This window comes from Herpailurus yagouaroundi, unplaced genomic scaffold (assembly GCF_014898765.1).
Source record: "Herpailurus yagouaroundi ecotype Mexico unplaced genomic scaffold, PumYag 186, whole genome shotgun sequence".
NCBI classification, from domain to species: Eukaryota; Metazoa; Chordata; class Mammalia; order Carnivora; family Felidae; genus Herpailurus; species Herpailurus yagouaroundi.
Window position 1 is genome coordinate 44,159,140 of NW_024412417.1, and position 25,183 is coordinate 44,184,322.

The 25,183-nt window shown below is 50.6% G+C and overlaps 1 protein-coding gene across 5 annotated transcripts in view; it reads right to left on the minus strand.

Moving 5' to 3' along the window:
• FAM135B (family with sequence similarity 135 member B) overlaps nt 1-25,183 on the minus strand; it is a 289,972-nt gene that overhangs the window by 24,447 nt on the left and 240,342 nt on the right. For 4 of the 5 annotated variants that reach the window (XM_040494489.1, XM_040494488.1, XM_040494486.1 and 1 more), the window contains exons 8-11: nt 18,415-18,568; nt 15,853-15,902; nt 5,547-5,702; nt 4,701-4,774 (exon numbers count right to left, since the gene is read on the minus strand). In XM_040494489.1, coding sequence (XP_040350423.1) covers nt 4,701-4,774; nt 5,547-5,702; nt 15,853-15,902; nt 18,415-18,568 — 434 coding nt within the window. Of the gene's footprint in view, nt 1-4,700; nt 4,775-5,546; nt 5,703-13,809; nt 14,394-15,852; nt 15,903-18,414; nt 18,569-25,183 lie in introns of those variants that run through there. The other variant, XM_040494490.1, reaches the window with a different exon arrangement.

The following is a 25,183-nucleotide window of genomic DNA, read 5'->3' on the forward strand; positions in this document are numbered from 1 at the left end:
ACACCCATGTGCATAGCTAGGGTGTATACCTCCAGGATGGAAACTTGATTCTGGACCTAAAGAGCTAATAGCCATGAATAGATCAGGTGATTAATCAAGTAACTGTAACACAGCAGGATTGCTGTAGGAGAGTCAGGTCTAGGTTGTTTTATGCAGGGAATCACCTCCTGCTAGAAGGTGGTGTATTATGTGCACAGACTTTGTGCCTGTGACCGAGCACCTAAAACAGTGCTTAGCATGTGTTTAAAAAAATGACTAAGAATTCCAGGGCACACATGCAGTGAGCTATCACCTCGCACCGGGAATGGCTTTTGTTAAAACAAACCAAAAAACCAGTGTTGGTGAGGATGTGGAGAAGTCGGACCCCTTGTATATTGTTGATGCAGATGTAGAATGTCGCAGCTGCTTTCGAAAACAGTATGGAAGTGCCTAGAAAAATTAAAAATAGAACTACATATGATCGGGCAATCCTACTTCTGGGTACTTAACCAGAAGAACCGAAACCAGGGTGTTTAAGAGATATGTGCACCCCCATGTGCATGGCACTATTCACAACAGCCCAGCTCTGGAGACAAGCTAAGTGTCCATGAACAGGAAAGGGTTAAAGAAAACGCAGAACGATGCAATATTATTCAGCCTTAAAATAGAAGGGAATCCTGTCATATGTGACACCATGGACGAGCCTCGAGGACACGATGCTAAGTGAAATCAGTCAGCCTCAGAAGGACAAATGATGTGTGATTCCACTTACAGGAGGAGTCGAAAATAGTCAAATTCACAGAATCAGAAAATAAAGTGGTGGCCGCGAGGGGCTGGGGTGAGGAAATGGGGAGATGCTAAGTAAAGGGCATAGAGTTTCAAGGAAATAAGACGAGAAAGTTCTGGAGATCTGTTATACGCAGCATCCAGGGCCCTGTCCATCACCTACTTATTTCCATTTCAGATTTACTCAGACTCCAGCGAGACAGCTGGCAACATACGGATATTTCTATTTTAGAGCTTGAGAAATCCACAGTTTGGTTCTTCCGTGTATTTTTTGGGAGAATGGATCACCACTATACAGCACAGCCATGACGAGGAGGCTAGGAGTGTGGAATCTGGACTCCAGCAGTCCGTGTGTATATCACATGCTTGCTGTGTGGTCTAAGATAAGTTACTTAGTCTCTCTGAGCCCTGGTTTCCCCAGTTTCTTCTTAAAACATTTTTTTAAATGTTTATTTTTGAGAGAGAGAGAGAGAGCGTGAGCAGGGGAGGAACAGAGATAGAGGGAGACACAGAATCCGAAGCAGGCTCCAGGCTCCGAGCTGTCAGCACCGAGCCCGACGCGGGGCTTAAACCCACAAACCCTAAGATCATGACCTGAGCTAAAGTCAGACGCTTAACCGACTGAGCCCCCCAGGTGCCCTACCCCAGTTTCTTCTTTGGTGAAGTGAGGATATAAACGGTTCATAGCTCGTAGTGTTATTGTGAACATTAGGTGAGCCAATGAACATACAGCACTCAGCACGGCTTCTTACCAGAGTTCTCTCAACAGAAAAAGCATCAGCAAGGCAGGTAAAGTGCCTCTTGTGTTCAACACTATATACGCAGCATCTTGTAAAATGAATGCTTTTTAAAGACGAGTGTTACAATTATTACTACAGAAAAACATAAAAGACAGACTGATAAATCCATGGTCATTGTTCCAGGGGCTAGACCACCAGTATCGGTCTTCCTGCATTCACTCTCATTCAGACCGATGTTCACATTTCATTCATAACATTTCCACTAGCAACTTTCCCTGAACGCTTTACTGTATGAAAAGCACAGTCTAGACACGGGTGAGACAGAAGAGAGAGACAATAAAACAGACCCTTGCTACCAGCCAGTTCTAAACCATTTTAAACACGGCAACGCTGCATTTTAAAATGTTGCAACCCATGGGGCACCTGGGGGCTCAGTTGATTGAGTGTCGGACCCTTGGTTTTGGCTCAGGTCATGATCTCATAGTTTGTGAGTCCGAGCCCCACATCGGGCTCTGTGCCGACCTGCTTGGGATTCTCTCTCTCTCTCTCTCTCTCTCTCTGCCCCCCCCGTCCCTCCCTTGCGCTCTCTCTCTCATAATAAATAAATAAAGTTTAAAAAAATAAAACATAGCAACCCATGGCATTTTCATTCATTTTACACGGCAAACAAGTGCAATCCCACACCCCCAGAAACACAAGGAAACAAGTTTCAGAAACACATCTCGCTCGTACTTCCTGCTCCATCTTGTTCTGCCCATCCCATCCTACTTCATTTAAAAAGTGCTGTTCCAAATCCACTACGTGGATGTCACATCTTCCTAAATGGCTGTGACCCGCTGTTTGAGAGACACAATCTAGTCTGAGCTTGAACGAGATGGGTCTGGACACATGGGTTCCACCAAGTCTGGCCACTTGTCCATCCTGATTTGGAGGGACGCTTCTGACTCCTAGGCACACCTTCCCTCTGCAGCTCGGAGCCCCAGGTGGCTGGACCCCGCCCGTGCAAACCTGCTTACCCTGCTCACCCACTCACTGCCTCGATGTGAGCGGAAATTCTGTGCCTTTCCTCCAGGAAGGTTCTCGGTTCCCGACATAAAATGCCCTTTCTGTTCTGTGCGTCTTACTCTTAATGACCTAATAAGAAGTTTACTTCCTCCTGGGGGCGCCTGCGTGGCTCAGTCCATTAAGCATCCAACTTCGGCCTAGGTCATGATCTCACGGTGCCTAAGTTTGAGCCTGACTTCGGGCTCTGTGCTGACAGCTCAGAGCTTGGAGCCTGCTTTGGATTCTGTGTCTCCCTCTCTCTCTGCTCCAACCCCGTTCACATGTGCGCACAGACACACACACTCTCTCTCTCTCTCAACGTAAATAAATAAACACTAAAAAAAGGCGGGTACTTGTGATGAGCCCTGGGTGTTGTACATAAGTGACAGACCACTACATTCTATACCTGAAACCAATATTACGCTGTTTGTTAATCAGAATCTAAACAAAAATTTGAAACAAACAAGCAAAAAACACATAGTGGCAGCTTGAAAGTGACCATGGTGCCAGCGTTCACACAGTGGAAATCAGCAAACACTAGAGACCCGAGTTTTGGGTTTTGTTTCTCTGAGAGCTAGTCCTTCACCGTGTATGAGGACGCTGGCCGCATCCTTTCTCCTCATGTTCTGTGTCCTCACCTTGACTTGTTTCTCTTTACTTGTCGCTACCTGAAATGACACAACTTACATCTTGCCTGTTTCTGCCCTAGAATGAGGGACCCCAAGGACAGAGTCTTTACTTTGTTCCCTGTGGTGTCCCCAGTGCCCGCGGGCACAAGAGACGATTGTGTAACATATTAGTCATCACCTAACATTCTGTGAGTCGAGTCTGTGGCTTGAACAGTGTGTTCCATGGGCGTGGATGTTCTACAACCATTATCCTGCCTGTTTCAAGGAAACAAAGACTAGGGGACAGTAAGAGAAAAAAAAAATCAACAAAAAAATGACTTTGTCAAGGACCTGCCGTAGGTCAAGAGAGGAACAGGATTTTGAACCCAGGTCGGCCGAATGTTACATCCTCTGTACTTGGTACAGTGGATGTGGAAATTGGCATTTCCACAAAATGGCCCTTGTGTCTGTTCCTTCCACGTGGACTTACACCCCCTGGGACCACAGCACGGCCCAACCACCTAGGGTTCGCCTGTTGCGGCGGGAGTCAGGAAGCAGATTCCTACAACAGTCCTGACTCACAGCCTTTTTGCTCAGCGGCCCTCCATGTTATGTTTACATTTGTCAGGTTAACGCCTTCTGATTTTAGTTTGAGAACGGCCCTTCAGCCCGTCCTGGCCAAACCCCAGGCGTGTCTCCCTTGGCGCCCCCTCGCTTTCAGGCTCCGCGAGGTAAACTGTAAATGCCGGTCTACTTTCCACCAGGATGAAGTGTGGAAAGAAGCGCGAGAGGGTTGTCAACATGGGGGACGAAAAGGTCTTCAGATCTGTCTCGCGTGGGAGGCGGACCCATAATGTTTTTCCTGCTGGATCTACTGTGCCATTTCAAACATCATTCCATCCACATTTATTCCTTGAGGTGGATGTATCTTTCAGAAACAAAAAGAACCCCCTGTGTGGCAAAGGCCAACCCATCTTGGGGGAACCCATCTGTCCCTCCCCACCAGGGAGATCTAGGAGACAATGACCTCATTTCTCCTTAACCCTCTGATTTTTCTTGCATGGTTTTCATTTTTTCTTTAATTTGGGAGGAAGGCAGACTTAGAAATTCATCAGCCCTCCTAATGAGGCAGTTTGGTCTTCATTCTTATGCTAAGTGCGTTTAGAAGCTCCTGTGAAGTCTCCAGCGAGTTCTGTGTTTTTTCTGACATTGCTTGTGGCCACACCACCTACTTCTCATTCATTTCACAAAGACTCAGCACAGATGTCTTCAGGGACCTGGGAAGTCTTGATTCTGTCTATAGAACCATAATAACACTCAACGAAAGAAAACTTTGGCTACTGACCTTCTCTGCCACCTGCTAGATCCCGCCTCTGCAATTTGTCTGACTCTCTTGCCTGCAGACAAAAGGCAGCCTGAATGTGCAAAGGTGGCTAGACTTCTCTCCTTTGCAGGCGGAGACGAGGGAAGAAGTACCTTTGGATAAGAATGTCTCGGGTGGCTACTTTTACAGTGTGACGCGGGCACGCAATTGGTTACTTACAGATTTTCCTGAAAGGTCAGGACTGCAAGTTTTTGGTGCTCCATATAAAAGAAGGCCTCAGAAAACCTTCGGACCTGAGGAATAAGATAATGTAAACAATTTAACTCTTTGGGTGGGCACGACCTTGATTTTTCAGAGGGAACTGGGGCTCAAGGAGGTAAGTGGCATGTACTGAGGACAGCTGAGCCCCCCACCCAGGGGGTCTGAAACAAATACTTCCACAGCTACCCTCTCTCACTTGAGGCTCTTAGCCCAAAGCTGGCTTACGGACACAGTTGAATGCATGTTTATGAATCTGTTCCTGCATTGCTTTCTGTCATGTTCTTATTCAGGTTGCATTTCTTCTACTAGAATATAAGACACTCGAAGGCTGTGACCATAAGTAAGTGCAGACGAAACAGAATTTGCAAAGCCAGTCATGGAAGTGTGTCCACTAAGTGCTTTGTGGACCCAGATATTTGGTTCTCTTGCTGTAAATGAGGAGACCAACATCTACTATGCATTAGGACCTATCCGTATGCACCTGAGCTGGTGGCAAAGAATAAGATCTTACTTTTGAAAACACTTTTCTAAGCACTTGCCACACCCCTCAAGGCAGGCTCTGCTATCATCAGGTAGCCAAGGCAGGGTCTCATGAACGGTGGAGGCAACGGTTTCCGAGGCTGAACAAGTTCATAAAGCCTCCCTGCGAGCTGGTGGTGGGGTCAGGACCAGCACTCAGGACCAGCACTGACTATGGAAGTCAACCCCAATTCCTGTCCTGCCCAACGAACTAACTGTCGTCAAGCTTCCTCAAGGGATCCCCCGCGCGCATGATTAGAGATTGTGTACCATTGGACACCTTACCCTCAAGGTGTGATGTTCCTGGGTGAGGTAAGTGGTCACCTGGGAGTGCAGAGTCACCGTGTCTAGGAACTGGGTCCAGAGAGCCATCAGGTGGGAGGTGAGCCAGGCGAGATCCTTACTTATCTGCTCAGCGATCTTCTCTGGATTGTTCAACACCTGGAGAGGCCAAAAAGGGGGTAGTAAAGAACCTCTTCCCCATGGAGCTCCTGCAGTCTTCCTCTTGGAAGACCCCTCTGCTTTTAGTGCGTCGCTCCTTTCTCTGGATTCTATATCGCATTGCATCCTGAGTTCCGTCCTCTGTACTCTCTACGGACTCCAGCTCTTCATGGCCACCATTTGGCAGGTAGAACCCTAGGCACTTCCCCACTCCATCCCTACCATTACCGTCTGGTATTGTACGTCACCGCACAGAAAAAGAAAACGAGAATCAGAGGACTACAGTAGCACAGCCAAGGTCACACAGAGCTGGGAATCAGTGGCTCGGCTGTCTAACCACAGACCCATAGCACCAAGCTGCCTTTACACAGGAGGCATTGAGGATGCTTCCTGAGAAGTGCTTACGTCTTTGTAGCCTCAGGATGCCAACTAGTCTAGGTAATTCCCAAAAGGGGGGGGGGGTGCCCAACAGCCCTCCACCGTCCTCCCGCCATTGCTCTAAATACCTTATGGGGGATCACGGGTGGCCTTAACTACAACTTGAAGAAGCCAGCCTACAGCCTTTATGGGAACTTTGGACAGTTTGAGTGTAGAACTGGGAGGCCACCTGCTACAGGGGAAGGGGGCACTTTGGTTCTGGAGAGGGGAGATCAGGTCTCCGAGGAGAGGCAGAAGCCAGGTGTCAAGCTGACTTCTAGGCCTCACCATGGGTTCCACAAGCACTAGATGTGCATCTTCCATGTCCCAGGCACATGTTTGGGACAAACAGGGCCACAAAGACAAACAAGAGAAGGTCTCTGCTTGCAGGGAGCCCCACTGAACGGAGGAGAGTTAACCATGGGGAGGGTTGGGGATCTCTCTATCATGGGCGATCCATCAGGGACACATAACCACAGCCACTTCAAGCCCATCTCTGCCATCCTTCTTTGCCCTGGGCCTCAGCTTCTTCATCTGTGAAATGGGCGTGCAAAGCAAGTGAGCACTCAGTGGATGCCGTAACAATAGGAAAAGGAAGTTCGAAGCCTTGCTCACAACAGTGAAGTGCCTTTTGCTTTCCTTGGACTAAAGGCTGATGCCAGAGGAAGGCAGGTGGCTGGAGTGAGGCATCTATCTAAGAGGAAGAAAAGGAGGCAGGGAGGAGTTTTGAATCCAGCAAGCTTAATTCTTTAGGTATCATTAGTTTATAATTAAGGGCTGGCTTCTAGATACAAGGTTCAACCAACTGAAGCCATCTCTGAGCTGCTTCTTCCCACAGGAAAGGTCACTTTTTGATGAATACACCAGCTGCAAAACTCCCAAGTGGGAGAACGGCCCCACTTTCTTCTGATGGGAAGCTTACTTCCCGCAGAGGCTCTGTTAGGAGGCAAGGGCCGAACGGGCACTGTCCACTCTTGGTTCAGCCCCACCGTCGGTGGCCAACGCCGTTCAGAAGCGGAAAAGTGAACACTGGGCTGGGGAGAGCGGGGGACATGGTCAGCTCCTGGGAATCCTCTAGGCTGGAATGTGAGGTCTTCGGGTGGAACCAGGAGTGGCCCCTCTTCCCCACTTCCCCTCGCTAATGAGCACCAAACACGTGCATCAGCGCTCGGCACCGTTTCGCCCCTGACACCACGGCCTGCCTTACCGGCCACACTGTCCCGCTTCCCGTGGCCCGAACACACCTGGCTACACCCACGTGCCAGGCTCTGACCAGACAGCACGTCCACCCCGAGAACCTCCTTTCATCAGCCAGCTCCCTTCTCCCTCCCTTCGTCACTTTGGACTTGTCTGTTCCCCACCAGAGAACTGTTCAAGGAGCCAGTGCGCTCCCCCTTGTTCCCGATGATTCTTTAGAAACATCTACCTGCTCAAGGGTAAGTCAAACCTCGCTCTCCTGAAGCCTACTTGACCTCGCACAGACCACAGTCACGGCACCCGTGGCCACACGTGGTTCCTACAGCCCTCCTTTGCCTGCGCCGTGAGACTCAGCCTTCTCTGTATTCCCAATAACTACCCACTGGTGGACGAGCAGTGGGGATCTAGTCACTCTTTACTGAACAATCTGGTGACTCTGCATAAGTAAGAGGCACCCCAGGCCTCGGTAACCAGACCTCCCAGCCAGGGCTCTCCCACCCCCACCGCAGTGGAAGCAGGAAACACAGCGTGAACCCCGAGCTCGGCTGCCACAGCGAAAACGCGAGAAAGCAAAGCTACTCATTGAACGTGTCTTTGGGAGAATTATTTTTTCCCCTGGTTGATTACAGAAAGGGCTCCAGAAAAGGTTAAAGAAGCTTCTAATTAGGCCACAGGAGGACTCTCCTCCCTCTCACAGACGCCTGGGCCTGTGCATTACAGATGATGGGCATGGAGGGGCTTCTCACACAAGACCGAGGAGAGGCCCTTCATGCGAACAAGGAGGCAACTGGGCCCCACGCTGCTGCGGGTGAAGCTGCCCAAGGAACGCTCCACCACTCACCCCTGCCGCTCACCTGGGTTCTAACCATGCACCTTTGTTCACTCTCGCACCCCCGGTTTATTGAGTGACTGTTATGTGCCAGGGGTGTGCGGAGCTTGGGGGAGCCACAGATGAATACAGCCAGTCCTGGAAGAGGCAGATGGCCCCGTGACAGTCAATCATTTAGAGAGTTATAATATACCTACTAAGTGCTGTGGAAGAGATATGTACTGAGTACTGCAGAAGGGTCAGGGAGGCTTCCTGGAGGAAGTGATAGCTGTGTTGTGTTCTCAAGGTAAATAAAAGCCTCTGTACCTTCCCTGAACTAACCAGGTTCTCTGACACCCAGAGCTTTGCACTTACAGAAGAGGCCCCTGTCGTCAGAGTGATCATACAACGTGGCCGGGTCCCTCTGGGTCTGTGAACAGTTCCCACATTCGAGGGGAGGGGGCCTTGAGGGCATGCTGGTCATTACTGCCAAAGCCCCACTCCTCAGTTCTGGTGGGGGGGGGGTGCAGCTTGGGAGGTCCTCTGGGGAAGGGAAGCCCAGGCTGAGGGGATCAGCCTCTGTGCCCGGCCTCACAGCATGGCAGAGGGGGGTCGTACCTGCACTGACATCTCCTGGAAAATCTTATAAAGGTACAATCTCCTGCCCCAGCCCAGATCAAATCAGAATCTGTGTTTAGCAAGATTTCCAGAAAACAAACAAACAAACAAAAAGATTCCCAGCTATTTCTTTTTTTAATTTTTTTTTTAAATTGTTTTTTTCAACGTTTATTTATTTTTGGGACAGAGAGAGACAGAGCATGAACAGGGGAGGGGCAGAGAGAGAGAGGGAGACACAGAATCAGAAACAGGCTCCAGGCTCTGAGCCATCAGCCCAGAGCCCGACGCGGGGCTCGAACTCACGGACCGCGAGATCGTGACCTGGCTGAAGTCGGACGCTTAACCGACTGCGCCACCCAGGCGCCCCCCCAGCTATTTCTTAAGCATATCAAGTTTGAGAAATTCTAAAACTGGAGACCGAAATGGATGGTACTCAAAAGACCTTCCACTGGCTGAGCTCTGTCACTCCCCGGCTCTAAATAATCAGAGCTGTGAGGTGCCCTCCAGAGTTTGTGTTGAAAAGTAACCGTGCCAGAGACTATGGCTGGCCACGGGAGAAGTCGCCGTGATCACAGGGGACAGTCACTCTCTACAGCTTTCGTTTCTCTGCTAGGTGACTGGTCTAATGAAACCTACGTGCCCAAACCTACAGACCAAAGCAAGGATTCAGTAAGAAATCTTGTAACATCCTTATCAGTGGGGTCATTGTTTTGACCCACATCACAAAGACGTATTCAGGCCTAAGTGAAATAATTAAAAAAAAAAAAAAACAAAAACCCTCTGGCAAGGCAACTGGCCAAAAAAAAAAAAAAAAAAAAAAATCCACACAATTAAGTAAACAACACAAGAAAAACCCAGGCCACCTCAACTGGTAGCTGTTCATTTATACCTGATAACTTATTTTTAGTATTTCCTGCTAGGAGGGTACAGCTTGAGGAAAGACCGTTCAACAATTTAAGGTCTCCTAGAAGTCTACAGCGGCAAACAAGAAAGAGTCCTTTGTATGAAAGGAAACCCATTCCTTCTGAATTCTTAAAGAAAGCTGGCAATTGCTTTCAGGTAGATAATCAGCATACGGTGAGCATGTCTGTTGTACCAAAGCATGTGGCTCAATATCACTAGAACCTTCCCGTGTGGGCAGAGAGCACGCCCCATCCCTTCCCGGATCAGGATGCACAGCAAGGACATCAGCGTGTGTGACTGTTCCCTCCCTGCCGCTGGGCACACACACGGACTCCTTCGTGGTTAGCCTCTCAGAGAGCCAGGAGCCCCTCATCCTACACCTCCCGGTGGAGCCCTGACCTTACTGGCAGCTTCTGAACAAATCTTTCTGGCCAGGCTGCTAGCCCCGGGAAAGTGTCCCCATCACTGTATTGCCAACAACGAGCAAAGTGGCCGGCACACAGTAGGCGCCTAATAAATGTTATACGATTCACATGGCATAAAGATATATGTGAACTGCTCCATGACTACAGAACTCTATGTTTTCGACTTTTGGTAAATCACTGGAAAAGATTCCCCGCCAGCCCCCACCTCCATCCATCCCCTTGGAGGGACACCTCACTACTTGGTGTGACTGACCACTAGGTGGCGACGTCCTGCCTCTGAATACTTGCTGGGCTGTGAGCACCCTTTTGGGGAGTCGGGGAGGGGGCTTAGTTTCTTCTGCCGCCAGCACTAGGGCAGCTCTGTAGCTGAAGCCCACCCCCAGTCCCTGCTTCCCTTCCCCTCACCCAGCCACACCCTTACATCAGTGGGCTACTTTGATTGCTCTCTACAAAATTAAGCCCGCAGCCACACCATCACTCAAAACCAGGGGTCCGGCGCCAAAGGAGGAAGGCAACCCACTGGCTGTTCATGAGACAGACTCAGCGGCAGCCCGGCTCTCACCCGAACCATCACAGGGACCAGATACGTCAATATAGCAGTGGGTTGCAGACCGCCTTGGGGCCAGGCACTGAGCCCACCCCTTGGTGGTGGCCACCCTTTGGTGCCGCTGTGACAAAATGAATGGGGACAGGTCTGTGCGTCCCCCTGCATTTTCAGGGCTGCTGGGAGGGAGTGCCCAGTGTGTCACAGGTGGGAGCCAGCGTCCAGTCTACACGAGCCTGTGTTGTCACTGGCTTTAGCTGTAAATGTGATTAGCCACCCTTCCTGCCTCAAGGCTCGCTCTCCTTCTCGCCTCCTCCACATGGTCCCCAATGAGCTCCCTATGGCCTGGGGATTAATCCAAGCTCTTCACCATGCAGGGCACGCAGGCTCCTTCATCGTTAGCCCAGGCTCCCCGACGGAGCCTCAGTCGCCCCACTGGCTCCCCTTCTGGGAGCCCCATTCACTGATGCATAACCCTGGCCTTGGCCCTGAGGCTCTCCGTTTCACCTCCATTGCCCAGATTGTCCTCTTACTGGACACCACGAGGCTTTCTCCCACACAGCCTAAGCTCTGGGGTCCACTAGTATCTGTCTCCCCACAGCAATTTAGCTAGTGACACATCCTCATGAAGTCCCACAAACACACACGTCTGTGTCCGTATCTGCAGCCTCCACCAGCACGCAGGGTCTATCGGGACAGAGCCAACAAGTGGCAATGGAACCGTATGCATGTGTGAGCTCATTTCGCCCTGAGAACGGTCCTGTACATGCGATAAAGCAGTCACCCAGAGGGGACATGGCCTGGCCAAACTGGACAGCCAGCCCACATCCTCAGGACTGTGCCGTGCGGTCCGGCAGAAGTGGCCTCTGACCACTGGCCCTCCCTGGTGGCGACGCTCAGGGGTTGCTGAGCTGGTGAATGAGCGTGCTGACTCCCGCCTCCTCCTGGAGACAAGCCAACAGCCTTGGGGTGACCACAGCTGCTCCAGGGTCATTTGCTGGGACCAGCGTGACTAGGGTCACCTTTGGTAGCATGTAGCATTCCTGCAATTCATGAGTGCACCCGTTCATTCCACAAATGAGCCCTTCCGGGCACTGGAGGTTCGAGAGTGACCAAGTCACTTCCTTAGGCTGTGGGTCCCCCAGAGAAGGGGATCCCCGCTGAGTCCTCAGGGCCTAGTGCAGGGCCTGGTGAGTCCTGGGGGACTCACAAAATGTTTGCTGAAACGAATCGGCACTCCTGAGCCAACTCTCCCGGGTAGTTCGCGGAAACACTGACCCTCTGTGGTCACGGGGACAAGTGGAGCACGGCCTTTGAACCACATGCCCTGCTGGGCACGTGTGGTGCCAGAACCTACTTTATGGCCAGGGAAGTGACAAGCGAGGTCGCGTGATGATTGTAGCAAACAGGACGGTCAGCTTTTTGTGCGTTTGCCACCCCGCCAGGGCTGCATGGGGATGCCCCACGAGCTCCACCTCCATGGTTTGCAAACGATGATTCTGCTTCCCAGGAGGGCGTCGTGGAGGAGGCGGGGAGGGCTCCATGCCTCTGCGGCCGGCGCCTGACCCTGTTCTGCCAAGTGCTGTGACTCTGGGCAAACAACCCGTCCTCTGTGAGCTGAGCCCTGATGCTTCATCCGCTGAGAAAAACAGGATCGCCCATGCTGGAGAACTGCTGCGTCCGTTAACTGAGGAAACGCACACAGAATAGCAGCCCGCAGCCCGCCAGCGTGAGAGCTTACTTACGACTCGGAGAAAAGGAGGTTAATCAAAACCAAGTGATTGTGTCTCCACTTCACAGATGAGAAAATCAAGGCCCATTAAGTGTAAGCAACTTGTCTAAAGTCTCACGGTTAGTACGTGTGGAATTCAAAGCCAGGCCTCCCTGGTGTGGACGGGACCACTTCTGCAGCGTGTCATGACTCCGGGTCACGACCACAGCCCCCCATCCACCCGCCACCTAGTGAGGTCACCCTGAGGAGAGGAGCATGGCAGGAAACTGAGGCAGAGGGCCGGGCGCTGCACAGCCCGGGAGCGGGCACCCCATCTCCCTCCACCACTTACTGGGTGCCCTGGCCGAGTGCTTCTATAAAGGCAAAGTCTCCGGGTGCCCGGGTGGCTCCGTCGGTTAAGCGTCTGACTCTTGATTTCAGCTCAGGTCACGATCTCACGGTTCGTGAGTTCCAGCCCCGTGTCGGGCTCTGTGCTGTCAGTGCAGAGCCTGCTTGGGATTCTCTCTCTGCCCCTCCCCTTCTCCCCTCTCTCTGTCTCTCTCAGAATAAATAAATAAACCTTTAAAAAAAAAAAAAAAAAGGCAGAGTCCCAGCGGTTACAGGGGGAGACTGCACACCACAAGCGCTTAACCTGCACCTGCCTCAGAGCGCACACTCGGGAAATGCTGGCTGTCTGGGAACCGGAGCGACACAGGCACGGCCACCAGCGGAGAACGCATGGGACACCCCAGCTCTGACCGCACACCGCGCTGGCAGCGGGAGGAGAGACGGTCGGCGGGGTGACGAACAGCCGTGCACGGCTGCGTTTTCTAAAACTAGAACCAAGCGTTCGGTAATTCGCAGATTGTGCCTCCTTGGGACGCCACAAGGGGCGGAGCTGAGACCCCCAGTTTTCTCCGCTCGGCAGACCCCTGGGCCGGGCACTCGCAGGGTCCTCTCGTGAGCTCTCTCCTGGGCCCCTCACAACAAGCACGACACACGCACAGGAATCCGAGGCCCGTAGAAATCTTAAATCGCAGGTGCAGGATCACGCAGCTGACGCGAGGAAGGGCTGGAGCCTGGACTTGGGCCTGGAAGCCTGTGGACCTTTCCAAGCTGCCGCCACCCTGGATTCACTCAGGGGAAGGAGAGAGCAGCGGCCCCTGCTGTCTTCCGCCCGGTGGACCGCTTTGCCGTCCCTCTGGTGCACCGCCTTCATCACCTCCACGTTTAGGGGGTGTATGCCCCTCGTGGTGGCATCCAGGTCCCTTGCCAGCCACATCTTTCCCTTCCACACTCTCTAAGCAGACTTCTTGTGTCCCTCACGTGTCCCCACCTGTATCAGGAGCAGCGCCTGCGATGTGACTCCTTGCTGACCGTGACACCTAAGCCCCACCTTTCCTCAGGGCTCCCAGCATATGGCCCTTCCTTTCTAGACCCTTCCACACCCCAGCACGCAGCACGACCTCTGTGCTCTGCCTTACCACCGGGAGGAAGTGTTTTGCTGACTTTATGACGTGCTTTAGACCAGGGGCTCTCAACCCTGGTGGCACAGGAGACTCATCTGGGGAGCTCTTCCTTTCGAATTGTTTTCTTCTAGTTTTACTGGGAAATAACTGACATAGAACATTGGGCATTCCAAGTGTACCGCATCACGATTTGTAAGTGCATACACTGTGAAGTGATCACCGCAATCGGGTTAGTTAACACATCGTCACTTGACCTGCTTACCACGCTTCCCCTCTTTGATGAGAGCACTTAAGATCTACCCTCGCAGTAACTTTCAAGCACACAGAGCAGTCCTGTCACCTTCAGTCTCCACACCGTGTATTACACTCCCAGAACCTACTCATCTTCTAACAGGAAGTCTGTACCTCTTGACCACCATCCCCCATCTCCCCCGTCCTCTGGCAACCGCCGAGCGTGCTCTGTTCCTAGGACTCGGGTTTTTGTTTTACGTTTCACAGGTAAGTGAGATCATACATGATCGGTCTCTCTCCGCCCGACTCACTGCACTTAGCATGATGTCCTCGAGATCCATCCACATTGTGGAGCACCTGAATTGCTCAGTCGGTCGGGCAGGGCTGACTCTTGGTTTCGGTTCAGATCACGATCTCACGGTTCATGAATTTGAGCCCCACATCGGGCTCCGTGCTGTCAGTGTGGAGACTGCTTGGGATTCTCTCTGTCTCTGCTCTCTCTCTCTCCCCTCTCTGCGCTCTGTCTCTCTCCCCCTCTCTGTCCCACTCTCTCTCTCAAAATAAATAAATACACTTAAAAAAAGATTCATCCACATTGTCGCAAATGGCCGGATTTGCTTCTTATGGCTGAATAGTATTCCACTGCACAGATAGACCACGTTTTCTTTACCCATTCATCCGCACATGAACACCCAGGTTGTTTCCAGGCCTTTGCTATCGTGAATAACGCTTCAGCGGATGCTGGCGTGCAGACGTCTCTTCGGGATGGTGATTACATCCTTGGATGTTTACTCGGTAGCGAAACCGTTGGATCCTATGACAGCTGCCGTCTTAAACGTCTGGAGAACCTCCACAGTGTTTTCCACGGTGACCGCTCCAGCTTTTATCCCCACCAACAGTGCACGAGGCTTCCCTTTCCTCCTCATCCTCGACAGCACTTGACAGCTCTTGTCTTTTGGGTAACAGCCACTCTAACAGGAGTGAGGTGATGTCTCATTGTGGTTTTGACTGCTCCGGGGAGCGTTTAATGAATACAAATACCTGAGATCCACTCCCTCATCCTTTGTCTCCACCGGTTCAGGCTGGACCCGGGCAAAGGCACATCTTTCAAGTTCCAAGTGTGTTTCTGCTGTGCGGCAAGGGTTGAAAACACTGGTCTACGAGACAGGGGCATCACTTTGCAATGAGATGGTCTTTTGAGCCCAGCTTCTAGCACTGACTAAAGTGTCACCAACCCCGAGCTGCCAGCCTTGGTTCCATCTTAATTTGCCTCTCGCTCTAGAAGGACAGTGTGCAGTATGCACCTAGGCCACCCAATGCAACGGGATGTGAAAGTATTCCAGGGATCGCAGGTAACAACAGCACGCATTAGCCAAGTGCCTATATTCAGCACATAGTCTCGATGCATGCCTGATGAACCCTTGGCAAATGCAATTGTTTCCATCGTCAGTATCATCGTGCTGCTAGCCCCCAGCCATGGCTGAGGCCATCTGGGCACAGGCACAAAGTCTCCATCACCCTCCAGGAGAGGCACACAGTTGGTCGTTAATACATTTTGTTAAATGGATGAGTAATCGACAAATAGATGTAGCGTCAGCTCCAGGGACAGAGACCTGTTAACTGGTTTCTTTTCTCCCAAAGCCTCTCGCAGAGAGCTAGAGGTCTAGTGACACTTAGAACAAAGGGTGAGGGGGTAGAGGAGGTGCAGGTCTAGAGGGAGCATACGTGCCCCGTGTCTTCATCTCCGACTTCTACATCAAGCCAGCACCCATGTTGGCCCTGTACCGCGACTGCCCTTCGGACCCACAGGACCAGTTTTCTAATTACCTGTAGCTCGGAGCACAGCTGAGAAAGCGTTTCCTCAACAGCAAGGGACTCTAGGAAGAAAAAACAAAAAGATGCACAATAAAATGGACACACGCTGAAAAGCTGCAGTTGCTAACTACAATAAAGAAGCATACATTCAGGTTGGCGTTTGAGTCCCAGAAAGAAACACACGGCCTGAGGACTCTCTCTCTTTCTCTTCTAATTGCCTAACGGGGTCATATTTATAAAAAGGAGAAACCTGATTTGGAGCCCGGTGACCTCATACTAGATAAAGGTCAACAGCATCTCAGGGATGCCTTTCTGAGGCATAGAAGGCCCCCACATTCACACAGCACTTTGTGGGGTGCAGAGCGATCCCACATTCTTCTGGACTTCCGCAGGTACGTGCCTACAGGTGTGGATGTACATGCATCCGTGTGTGTGACGCATGTGAGGCCTGGGTTTGGATCTCCATCAGCCAGGTGAATGCTGGGAAGCACAGAGAAGTGGAGCAGCAGAGCTGAACCCAGACCACTGACTCTGACACTGAGGGTCATCACGACCTTCCCTGCCACCCACAGAGGAGCTGGCGATCTCACCTCTGATCAGCAGGAACCTCTGGCCTCCGGCCAGTGGTGATTTAATGCTTGCATCTGCCTGTATTAGGACTCTCCCCTAGTTCTATGACACGTGGTCGGGGGTTTGTGCTTGGCCACGGCATCAGGTCCCTTTAAAGCCTTGCTGCCCAGATGAGTGGGACCAATCCATCAACACCTCTGGATCCTCACCGATGTCCTGATAAGCACATGCCTTATCCCCCTGCCCCCATCCAGCACCTTCCTCGGGTCTGTGAGTCCCACCAGGCACAGTGGACTTTTGTCATATTGAACATGACATGTCCGGGGCATCTGGCACATAGTAGAGGCTTGATAAAAACATGATGGTGAATGAGTGAGCAAATAAACCCAGTTCCTTTGGGCAAAAAGTTAAAACAACAAGTCAACTGTCCGTGTACAATCTCCATTTTCCCTTTGGGTTACATAAGCTGTCTCTGGTTCTGTGCATGCTTTTATGGTGTGTATAACATCTGAACCGGAAAAAAATTCGATGTTGCTACTGCATGATTCAGAGTAGTGCCTGACTTGTCTAGGGGGTCAGAGCTGGTAAGCCCAGATGGGAACATGGCACCACCATTCATCAACTGCCCTGTACCGACTCCTTCACCCTGCAGGCCAGGCACTGTGTACGAGGGATCTGAGGGGGCCTCTGCTCTCCAAGACCCCACATCTGGTGGGGATGAGAAACATGCAAATAGGATATCACTCTCGTGTGGTGTGTGCAGTGCAGTAATGGACAACGTATGAGGCCATAAATACCTCCAAAGCCAAGACCAGCTCAGTAGGTCTACGGGTGTAAGTGGGGAAACTGAGGAACCCCAGCAGGACTGTTCTTAACCCTGAACCAGGCTAAAGACCTGGCCTCTGTTCTGGAAGCAAAGGGTCCTCAGCAGAGGACTGACAGCAGAATCACACTGTGTCACCTGCTGTCAATGAGAGGGATGATAGAAGGGACCCTGCCCCAGGAGCCACTGCAGGAGCTCTTGTCTTAGTCCTGCCGTGCACTGCTGTGTGTGACCCTGAGCAGTCACTGCACCTCTCTGATCTCAGTTCCACCATCTGGCAACAAAGAGGGATTCAGGCCCAGTGATGTCCATGATGTCTGATGAAGTGCACAGAGCAATCCATCCCCAGAAAACCAAAGATGATGGCTACTGAGAGGTTTCCATAATCATCCAGATTAAAAACATACATAACATATATTTATATACAAATATACAAATATTTAGATATCTATATTATAAAGTATACATAAATATATTATGTTATACATCAAAATATAGAAAATATATATTATATATAAAATATGTTATATATTTTATATATGATTATAAAAACATACTAAAATTATTAAAATAGAAAATATGAAACAGGTATTACATTTTATATAAAATATGTAAAACATTAAAATTATTATTAAAATTATGTTATATATAAAATATGTTTATATATGTACATGATATATGTATATAATATATATGTATATAATAATATAATATATATTAAAATTATGTTATATAAAATATATTTATATATGTATATAATATAATATGTACATTATATATATGTATATATATGTATATAATATATAACAATACATGTATTATTTGGGGGGTTGTTTTCCCCTCTTGTAAGTTGCAATCCTGTAACTGCAGCCTCATTAAAAATGAAAGGCTATAAACTGGCATTTTCCCTTAGGAAGCACATCAACATGGTGTCAGCAGTGCCCGGTGGACATAGCAGGTGTTCAGTAAGTGCCCTGTGGGTGAACCGAGGGGGGCTCCTGCCTCGACTTCTTGCAGGTGCATGTCCCAGACTCCCTCCTTCCAGAACAAGGTAACATACACGACACATACCTGGAGCATATCTGCCACCGTGACACTCACAAAACACGCCGCTCTCTCAAGCCCGGCCCAAGAGGGGCAGGTCGGCCGCGGCTTGCGGCGCCCCGCGCCCGGCCCCTTACCCAGCTCCGTGTGCGGCAGCTCGGGGACGTCCCTCATGATGACCTGGAAGTAGGCGCGGAGCCCCCGGTAGGCGTGCAGGAGCAGGAAGCACAGCTCTCGGTGCCACTTGTGTGCGTGCTGCATGCAGTTCTCCGAGGGCACATAGAAACTCCCCTGCGGGCAGGACAGACACAGAAGCTGGGGGCCACCATGCGGCTGGCTCGGAGAACAACCGAGGAGGGGCTCACGGTTCCAGGGAAAGGAGAGTTTGAGTCCCTGCCTCTCTGTGCAGGAAAGACACGGAGATCTGCCGAGCCTCTGTCTTGTGCATTCATATTAAAACAACAACGATAATAATAATAATGGCAATAATAATAGTAATAGTAACAACGAATGAGGAGGAGGAGGAGGGCACTGACCTGCAAGGTTTGGGATAACCTAATGGCACCCACTCACAAGTCTCGTTCCTCGGCCACTGCACAGCACTTCATAGCAGACGGGGACAGACAGAGGGGTCTCCTCTCGCAGGGAGATGAGGAATTTGTAGAGACCCTCCTGGTGGATGGCAGAGTGGTCCAAGAGAGAGCAAAATGCACTGCTGTGAGATGGGGTGTAGTTGTGGGTTTAGATACACAACATGGCAGGTGCGTTTGGTGAGAGACTGAACCCAAGTCGGCCTCAGAGGCTCCATACGTTGCCATCTGCTCACAGACGTAGGGAGACTTAAACGGGTATAATGACCCAACTATGGTTTGTGCGATGAGGACAAGGTGGCCAAGTCACGATGTACCTGGAGACCCAGACACGACAGAAGAGAGGACACAGGCCAGTCCTGACTTGGGCACAAACTCAAGAGAGAAGGGTGTCTTGGGGCGAATTTCAGGAGGGATTTGCTTTGGACACAGAGAAAGGAAGCCCCAGGGAGGACCTTGGTCCACAGAGGAGGAAGGCACTGAGTACTGGGCTGGAGAGTTCCATGGATGTGGGACCTTCCTGTCCATCTACTGCTCAAGGGGCCATGAAAGGACACAAATGGCTCTGCACGATCCCCTGCTGCCTGTCCGTCCTGCTGCAAGAAACTCCAGATGGCGAGTTGGTAGAATCCCACCCTTCAGGCTCTTGTGAGTGGGTGATGTGGCAGCCTCCTGCCTCATTTGGTCTCCTTCCTTGCTGCCATCGGGGAGGACTGAGTTGGTCCATGGGGACAGGACAGGTGTGATAGGGGTCCGTGGTCATCAGCACTCATCTGCACTCTCAATGGTGCCATGAAGGCAGGCGATCACAGGTGTATTGTACTGGGTCTAATCACAGCATCACGATGAGTGAGTCACACAAGGTGCTACAAATCAGGAAACCGGGATGGAGGCGTCCGGTCAGCGTCTGTCCCTTGGCTCTGAGATGGCTGTAAGGCAGGTCCCTAGCAAAAAGACTGAGACAGAGCGGTGCCTGCAGGAGGTGCTGGGTGTGCTGTCGGGGGGCAATGCTGCGGGAGAGGAGGATTGGGCAGAGAGAGTCGTGCAGGACAACGGAGACCTCAGTCCATCCCACGGGGGGCTCTGGAGCTGCAGGGCCATCGGTCTCGGAGTAGGGGCCGTGCATTACACGACTGCACCCATGCACTGACCATTATCGAGTGTGAGTGACCCTGCAGAGGAGGTGGGGCCTGGGTCAGCAGCTCTCTCAGACACAGCGGTCTCCAGAGAGGGGCTTGGCCAACTGGCCCCTCCAGAGAGGGGCTTGGTTGAGGCTCCCGACATCCCTGGCAGTGTGAAGAAGCAGTGACTCAGGCCCGAGGAGGGATGTGGGCAGCGTGCCACAGGACCCGCTGGAGAGGCCTTCCGTGAACCCTCCCCAGGGCCTCGACTGAAACCTGGCTTTGCATTACGTGGCCACCAGGTCCCTTTGGATTTGAACTTATGAGACACATTCAGTGAGGTTTGGAACCAAAAGACTCTTCCATTTCATAAGCAGAGAATTCAGTCAGCTAGGCCCTCAGGTAATCCACATTATCCCCATTTCTCATCCTTATTCTGTAAGGATCAGAAGTCGGGGCAGTTATAGAAAGACAAGCAGAGCCTGTGGGTAGCAGAGTGCACGTGTCGGACCCCCAGACCCAAGGAGCAAGAAGGAATCCGCCGTTCGCAAGGCATCTAGGTATTCCCCTGATCTTGACCTCATTTGGTCTTTGGCAAACACCATACAAAGCAGATGCTCTAATTCTGATTTTCAAAATTAGAATATACATATGGCAAAAAATCTCAGTGTTTCCAGAAACAATCTAAAGTGCCTCATTCCCCAGAGTCCAGTAATTTCTTGTGGGTCTTCCTAGAAGACTTCCGTACATACATGTGCACATGTGTGTTATGTATGCACGTCCTGGAAACACACGCAGACACACTCACACGTGGGAAAAGGCTCTGGGCGGTTCTCTATTCCTTGCTTTTATCACTTACCGTGCCTCAAAGCTCTTTCTGATTAGATCAAATAATAAATGGTAGGAACTTCAATTTCTGTTTCATAGATAAAAGATTGTGGGTCAAAGAATCAAATGATTTGTTCAAGGTCACCCCACTCTTCCCGCAGAAGAAATGATTCTCAAGGCCAGGTGCTAAGTGGGGGGAGTCCTTTCTCAGTGTGCCACATGCATCCTGGAGACCGTGCCTCGCAGAGGACAGATGTTCCATCAGGACTGCTTGCTTTGACTGAGGCATTAATTTAAGTCCTGCCTGCAGTGGCTGTGACTAAGCAGAAATGAAAGCGGACAGGGGATTAACAAAGGCATCAGATCCAGGGAGCTATGAGCCCCCAGTCTGCTTGCTTCCAGCGGCCCCGAGCATCCCGTTTTCTGGTCCTGACACCTGTTTGCCAACGAATTTCTTTATCACCGATGCCTCCTTTTGAAAATGCTTTTCAGGACCCACTGAAGGCAAGGGATCTTCGAAGTCCGATATTGACTTTGACTTTTAAAACTACATACCAATCTCATGAGGATTTTTCAAAAGACACACTGGGTAATCTTTGGGGAATCATCAGAAGGCTGATTCAATATGATGACAGATAATATAAAGTCAAAATGGTAATCCAAAGAGAAATAAAATACACGGCCTGAGACGATTATGAACAAAACAAATCTTGTCCCCTGTAAAACAGCCAATGGCACAAGGCTCAGAAAGTGAGTGGGCTGACGCAGAAGGCCCCACTAGCCGCCCCCCCGGGCCTGCAGAGCCGGCGCAGGAGAGCCTGTGCACCTCCACTGACGGTGCATGGAGCACGGCTGAACGGCACAGTGTCCCCACATGAAGAAAGGACACTCGAGCACCATCCTTTCCAACAGTCTGGAAAGACACACAGGCCTCACGCAGGGCCAGCCGAACATCAGGCTGCATGTGAACTCACGATGGAGAGCTCAGGGCCAGGGTCCACCCTACCACAGGCACAAAGCAGGTGAAGAGCGGACGGTCATGATGCGGCCTCTCCGAGTGGCTGTTAAGGATCAAACAAGACTATCGCGGTAGAATCTGGACGCGAGCCACGTCCCAGGGTAAGGTCAGCGGGCGTGAAAAGGACCTTCGGCTCCCGCAGGATGCACCGGTGGTCCCCAGGGATACGCCTACGGATTATGCCGCTTAGACATCAACAGTGATCCTCTCAGAAACCTAAAAATGGATTTTTTAGTGTTTACTTATTTTTGGGAGAGAGAGAAAGACAGAATGCAAGTGGGGGAGGGGCAGAGAGAGAGGGAGACACAGAATCCGAAGCAGGCTCCAGGCTCCGAGCTGTCAGCACCGAGCCCGACGCGGGGCTCAAACCCACAAACTGCAAGATCATGACCTGAGCTGAAGTCAGAAGCTTAATTGACTGAGCCACACAGGTGCCCCCCTAAAAATGGATTTTAACTCAACTGGAGTCCCTGCTGAACCATGGTTTGATGAGAACACAGAATCTGGAGTCCAACGGGCCTGTGCCTTGCTCGTTGATCAGCCACTCGCTAATGGCGTGACGGGCTAGCCCCCTCCCCTCTGAAGCGTCCGTTTCAGATGAGAGGTGGGGATAGTAAGAAACCCTCGGCGCTCACCTGAGAGCCTGGTTTACGGTCAGTACTCAAGAGGTGTTCGTCAGGAAGTTTTGCTTTGTACTTCCTTCATTCCCCAACAGAGAGCCAAGGTTGCCATCACCTCTGACCTTCCTTTTAACGCCTCTCCCGTTTACGTGACCGGGTCTAATCCTGCCCTGGGCTCTAGATTGCCATTCCAGACTTCGGTTGGATAGGTGGCCTGTTGTCAAAGAGGCAGCTTACAAGGAGCAACTTGCTGTCCCCCCTCAATCCTTCTCTTCCCTTTGGGCATCTTTAGTGGACCCATTTGGCCCAACATTCACAAAAGCCTTGCATTCTCCCAGACTCCAGATCTCTTTCTCACCTTAGAACCTGTAAGAAAGTCTCGAAGGTTCTGTCTCTACCACGCTCTCACGTCAGCCCTGGTTTGAGTCTATGCTGCTTGCTTTAATTATTAAACCACCCTCCTCATGGGCCTCACCCCTCTGGTCTTACCTTCCTCCTGTGGCACTGGTGTGTGCGAGTTCGTTCACAGCGTTACCCACTGTCTACAAGATCGAGTTCAAATTCCTGACTACGGCATTCACAGCCTTCAAGCCCCGACCACATTTCCACCTCATCTGCTGCCTCTTGTTGCACAACACAGCTCTCTTTGCTTTTCTCCTCTTAAGGGCCTGTCCCCTGGCTGCCTGAAACTCACCACCAAGACTTGGGTCAAATGTCCTCTCTCTGTGAAGCTTCTCCAGGCTCCTCCTCTGCCAGGGTCCTGCACACACCTCCTTAGACCACAGTGATCCCCCCCCACCACCCTACCTGAATCCCCTGAGGGTACAAGCGGTTTGTTATTTGTCTTTGACCCTGAAACAGCAGAGAGAAATTCAATGACGAAAGAGAGAGAGAGAGAGAGAAAGAGAGAAAGAGAGAAAGAGACAGGGAAAGAGACAGGGAGGGAGGGAGGGAGGGAGGGAGGAAGGAAGGAAGGAAGGAAGGAATAGGGGGCAAAGAAAGAGAAAAGGAAAGGAAAAAGGAAAAGAAAAAAGAAAAGCAAAAAGAAAAGAAAACAAAAAGGAAAAGAAAAAAAAGAAAAAAGAAAACAAAAAAGAAAACAAAAAGGAAAAGAAAAGAAAAAGAGAAAGGGGTCTTGACAAGGCAACACGGGCCTGGATTGAAGGTGCAAGTCACTCTCACCTCCCCCTTCCTTACAACCGTAGGTTTTGGGGCGCCTGGGTGGTTCAGTTGGTTAAGCGCCCGATGCTTCTTTTCGGCTCAGGTCATGATCTTATCGTTTCTGAGTTCGACCCCCACATCGGGCTCTGCACTGAAGGTACAGAGCCTGCCTGGGATGCTCTCTCTCTGTGTCTCTCTCTGCCCCTCCCGTGCTCCCTTTCTCTCTCTCTCTCTCTCTCTCTGTCTCTCTCTCAAAATAAATATACCACATCTTCTTTAAAAATAAAAAAGAACCATGGGTTTTCACACAATTCTGGAATTGATACTGGAATTTGGGTTTGCTGCCCTACCACAAAAATCATGCTCTGGATCTCTATGTCCTATAGAAACACACTCAACTTACACTTTACATGAGATGCACACACAATCTGATATTCATTCGGCACGGGGTAAGCACGGATAACTTTTCATTTAATTCAAACACGCCCATGAAAGTGAGGCACATTTTTGTACAGAAATATCAGTACATCTTCTGTGTTGCAGTTGCGGGAGAAGGCATAAACGGAATGGGGTTTTAATATTCTGGATGCTTATTTGAAACAGGAACGCAAAAGCTCCATCAGACCTCACAATCTAGAATTCTATTAATAGTTGCTACTGTTCATCAGATGCCTGCTGTGTGCCTCATACCAGTTTTCGGTCCCTGGATTCCTCTTCTTGGTAATTCAGGGGATTTTTCATTATTATCTTATTTTTAACCAAGGAGCAAACTACGATAGCATTGGTGCACTAACGTTTATTATTTGGCCCTAGCATGCGTCACGCATTATGTGTTCTATGTGTTAGTCATTCCATTCTTATGCCAAGCCTGTAAAATTAGTGCAATTATTTACCCCCATCTTGTAGACTGGGAAACCGAACCCCAGTGTGGAAACAGCCTGTCTACAAGCCTCACGGCAAGCAAGTGGCGGATTAGCAGTTCAGACACGGGCCGGCGCTGAAAGCCTCGCAATGCTGACCTTACTCTTGGAACTGAGATGCGGGAGGTTTATAGAGTCAGCCTGTGTCCCCACCTTTGGGATGCAGGAGAGTCAAACCTCTTCCTTTTTTTTTTTTTTTTTTAAATACAGTAGGGATTTTAGTTAATAATAATGTACCAGTATTTGCTTTTTAAGTTTATTTATTTTGAGAGAGAGAGAGAGAGAGCAATCGAGTGCTGGGGAGGGGCAGAGAGAGGTAGAGAGGGATAAGCCCAAGCAGGCTCTGCCAGCGTGGAGCCTGATGTGGGGCTCGAACTCACGGACCACGAGATCACGACCTGAGACAGAATCTAGAGTTGGACGCTTAACGGACGGAGCCACCCAGGTGCTCTGAAGAGTGGAGCCTCTAATTCCCATTAGAGTCCGGGTTTAAAAAGGTACCCAGCTCTGTAAATTCCAAAGAGAATCAAAACCCCTTGGGGCTAGTCTTTGCTTTGCAACCAACTATCCAGAATCCCGGAAAATACCTTTGTCTATCTGTTCTTTCATCTGGTCAGCAACAGACGGCCGCTATCTGGGTGAGCAGTC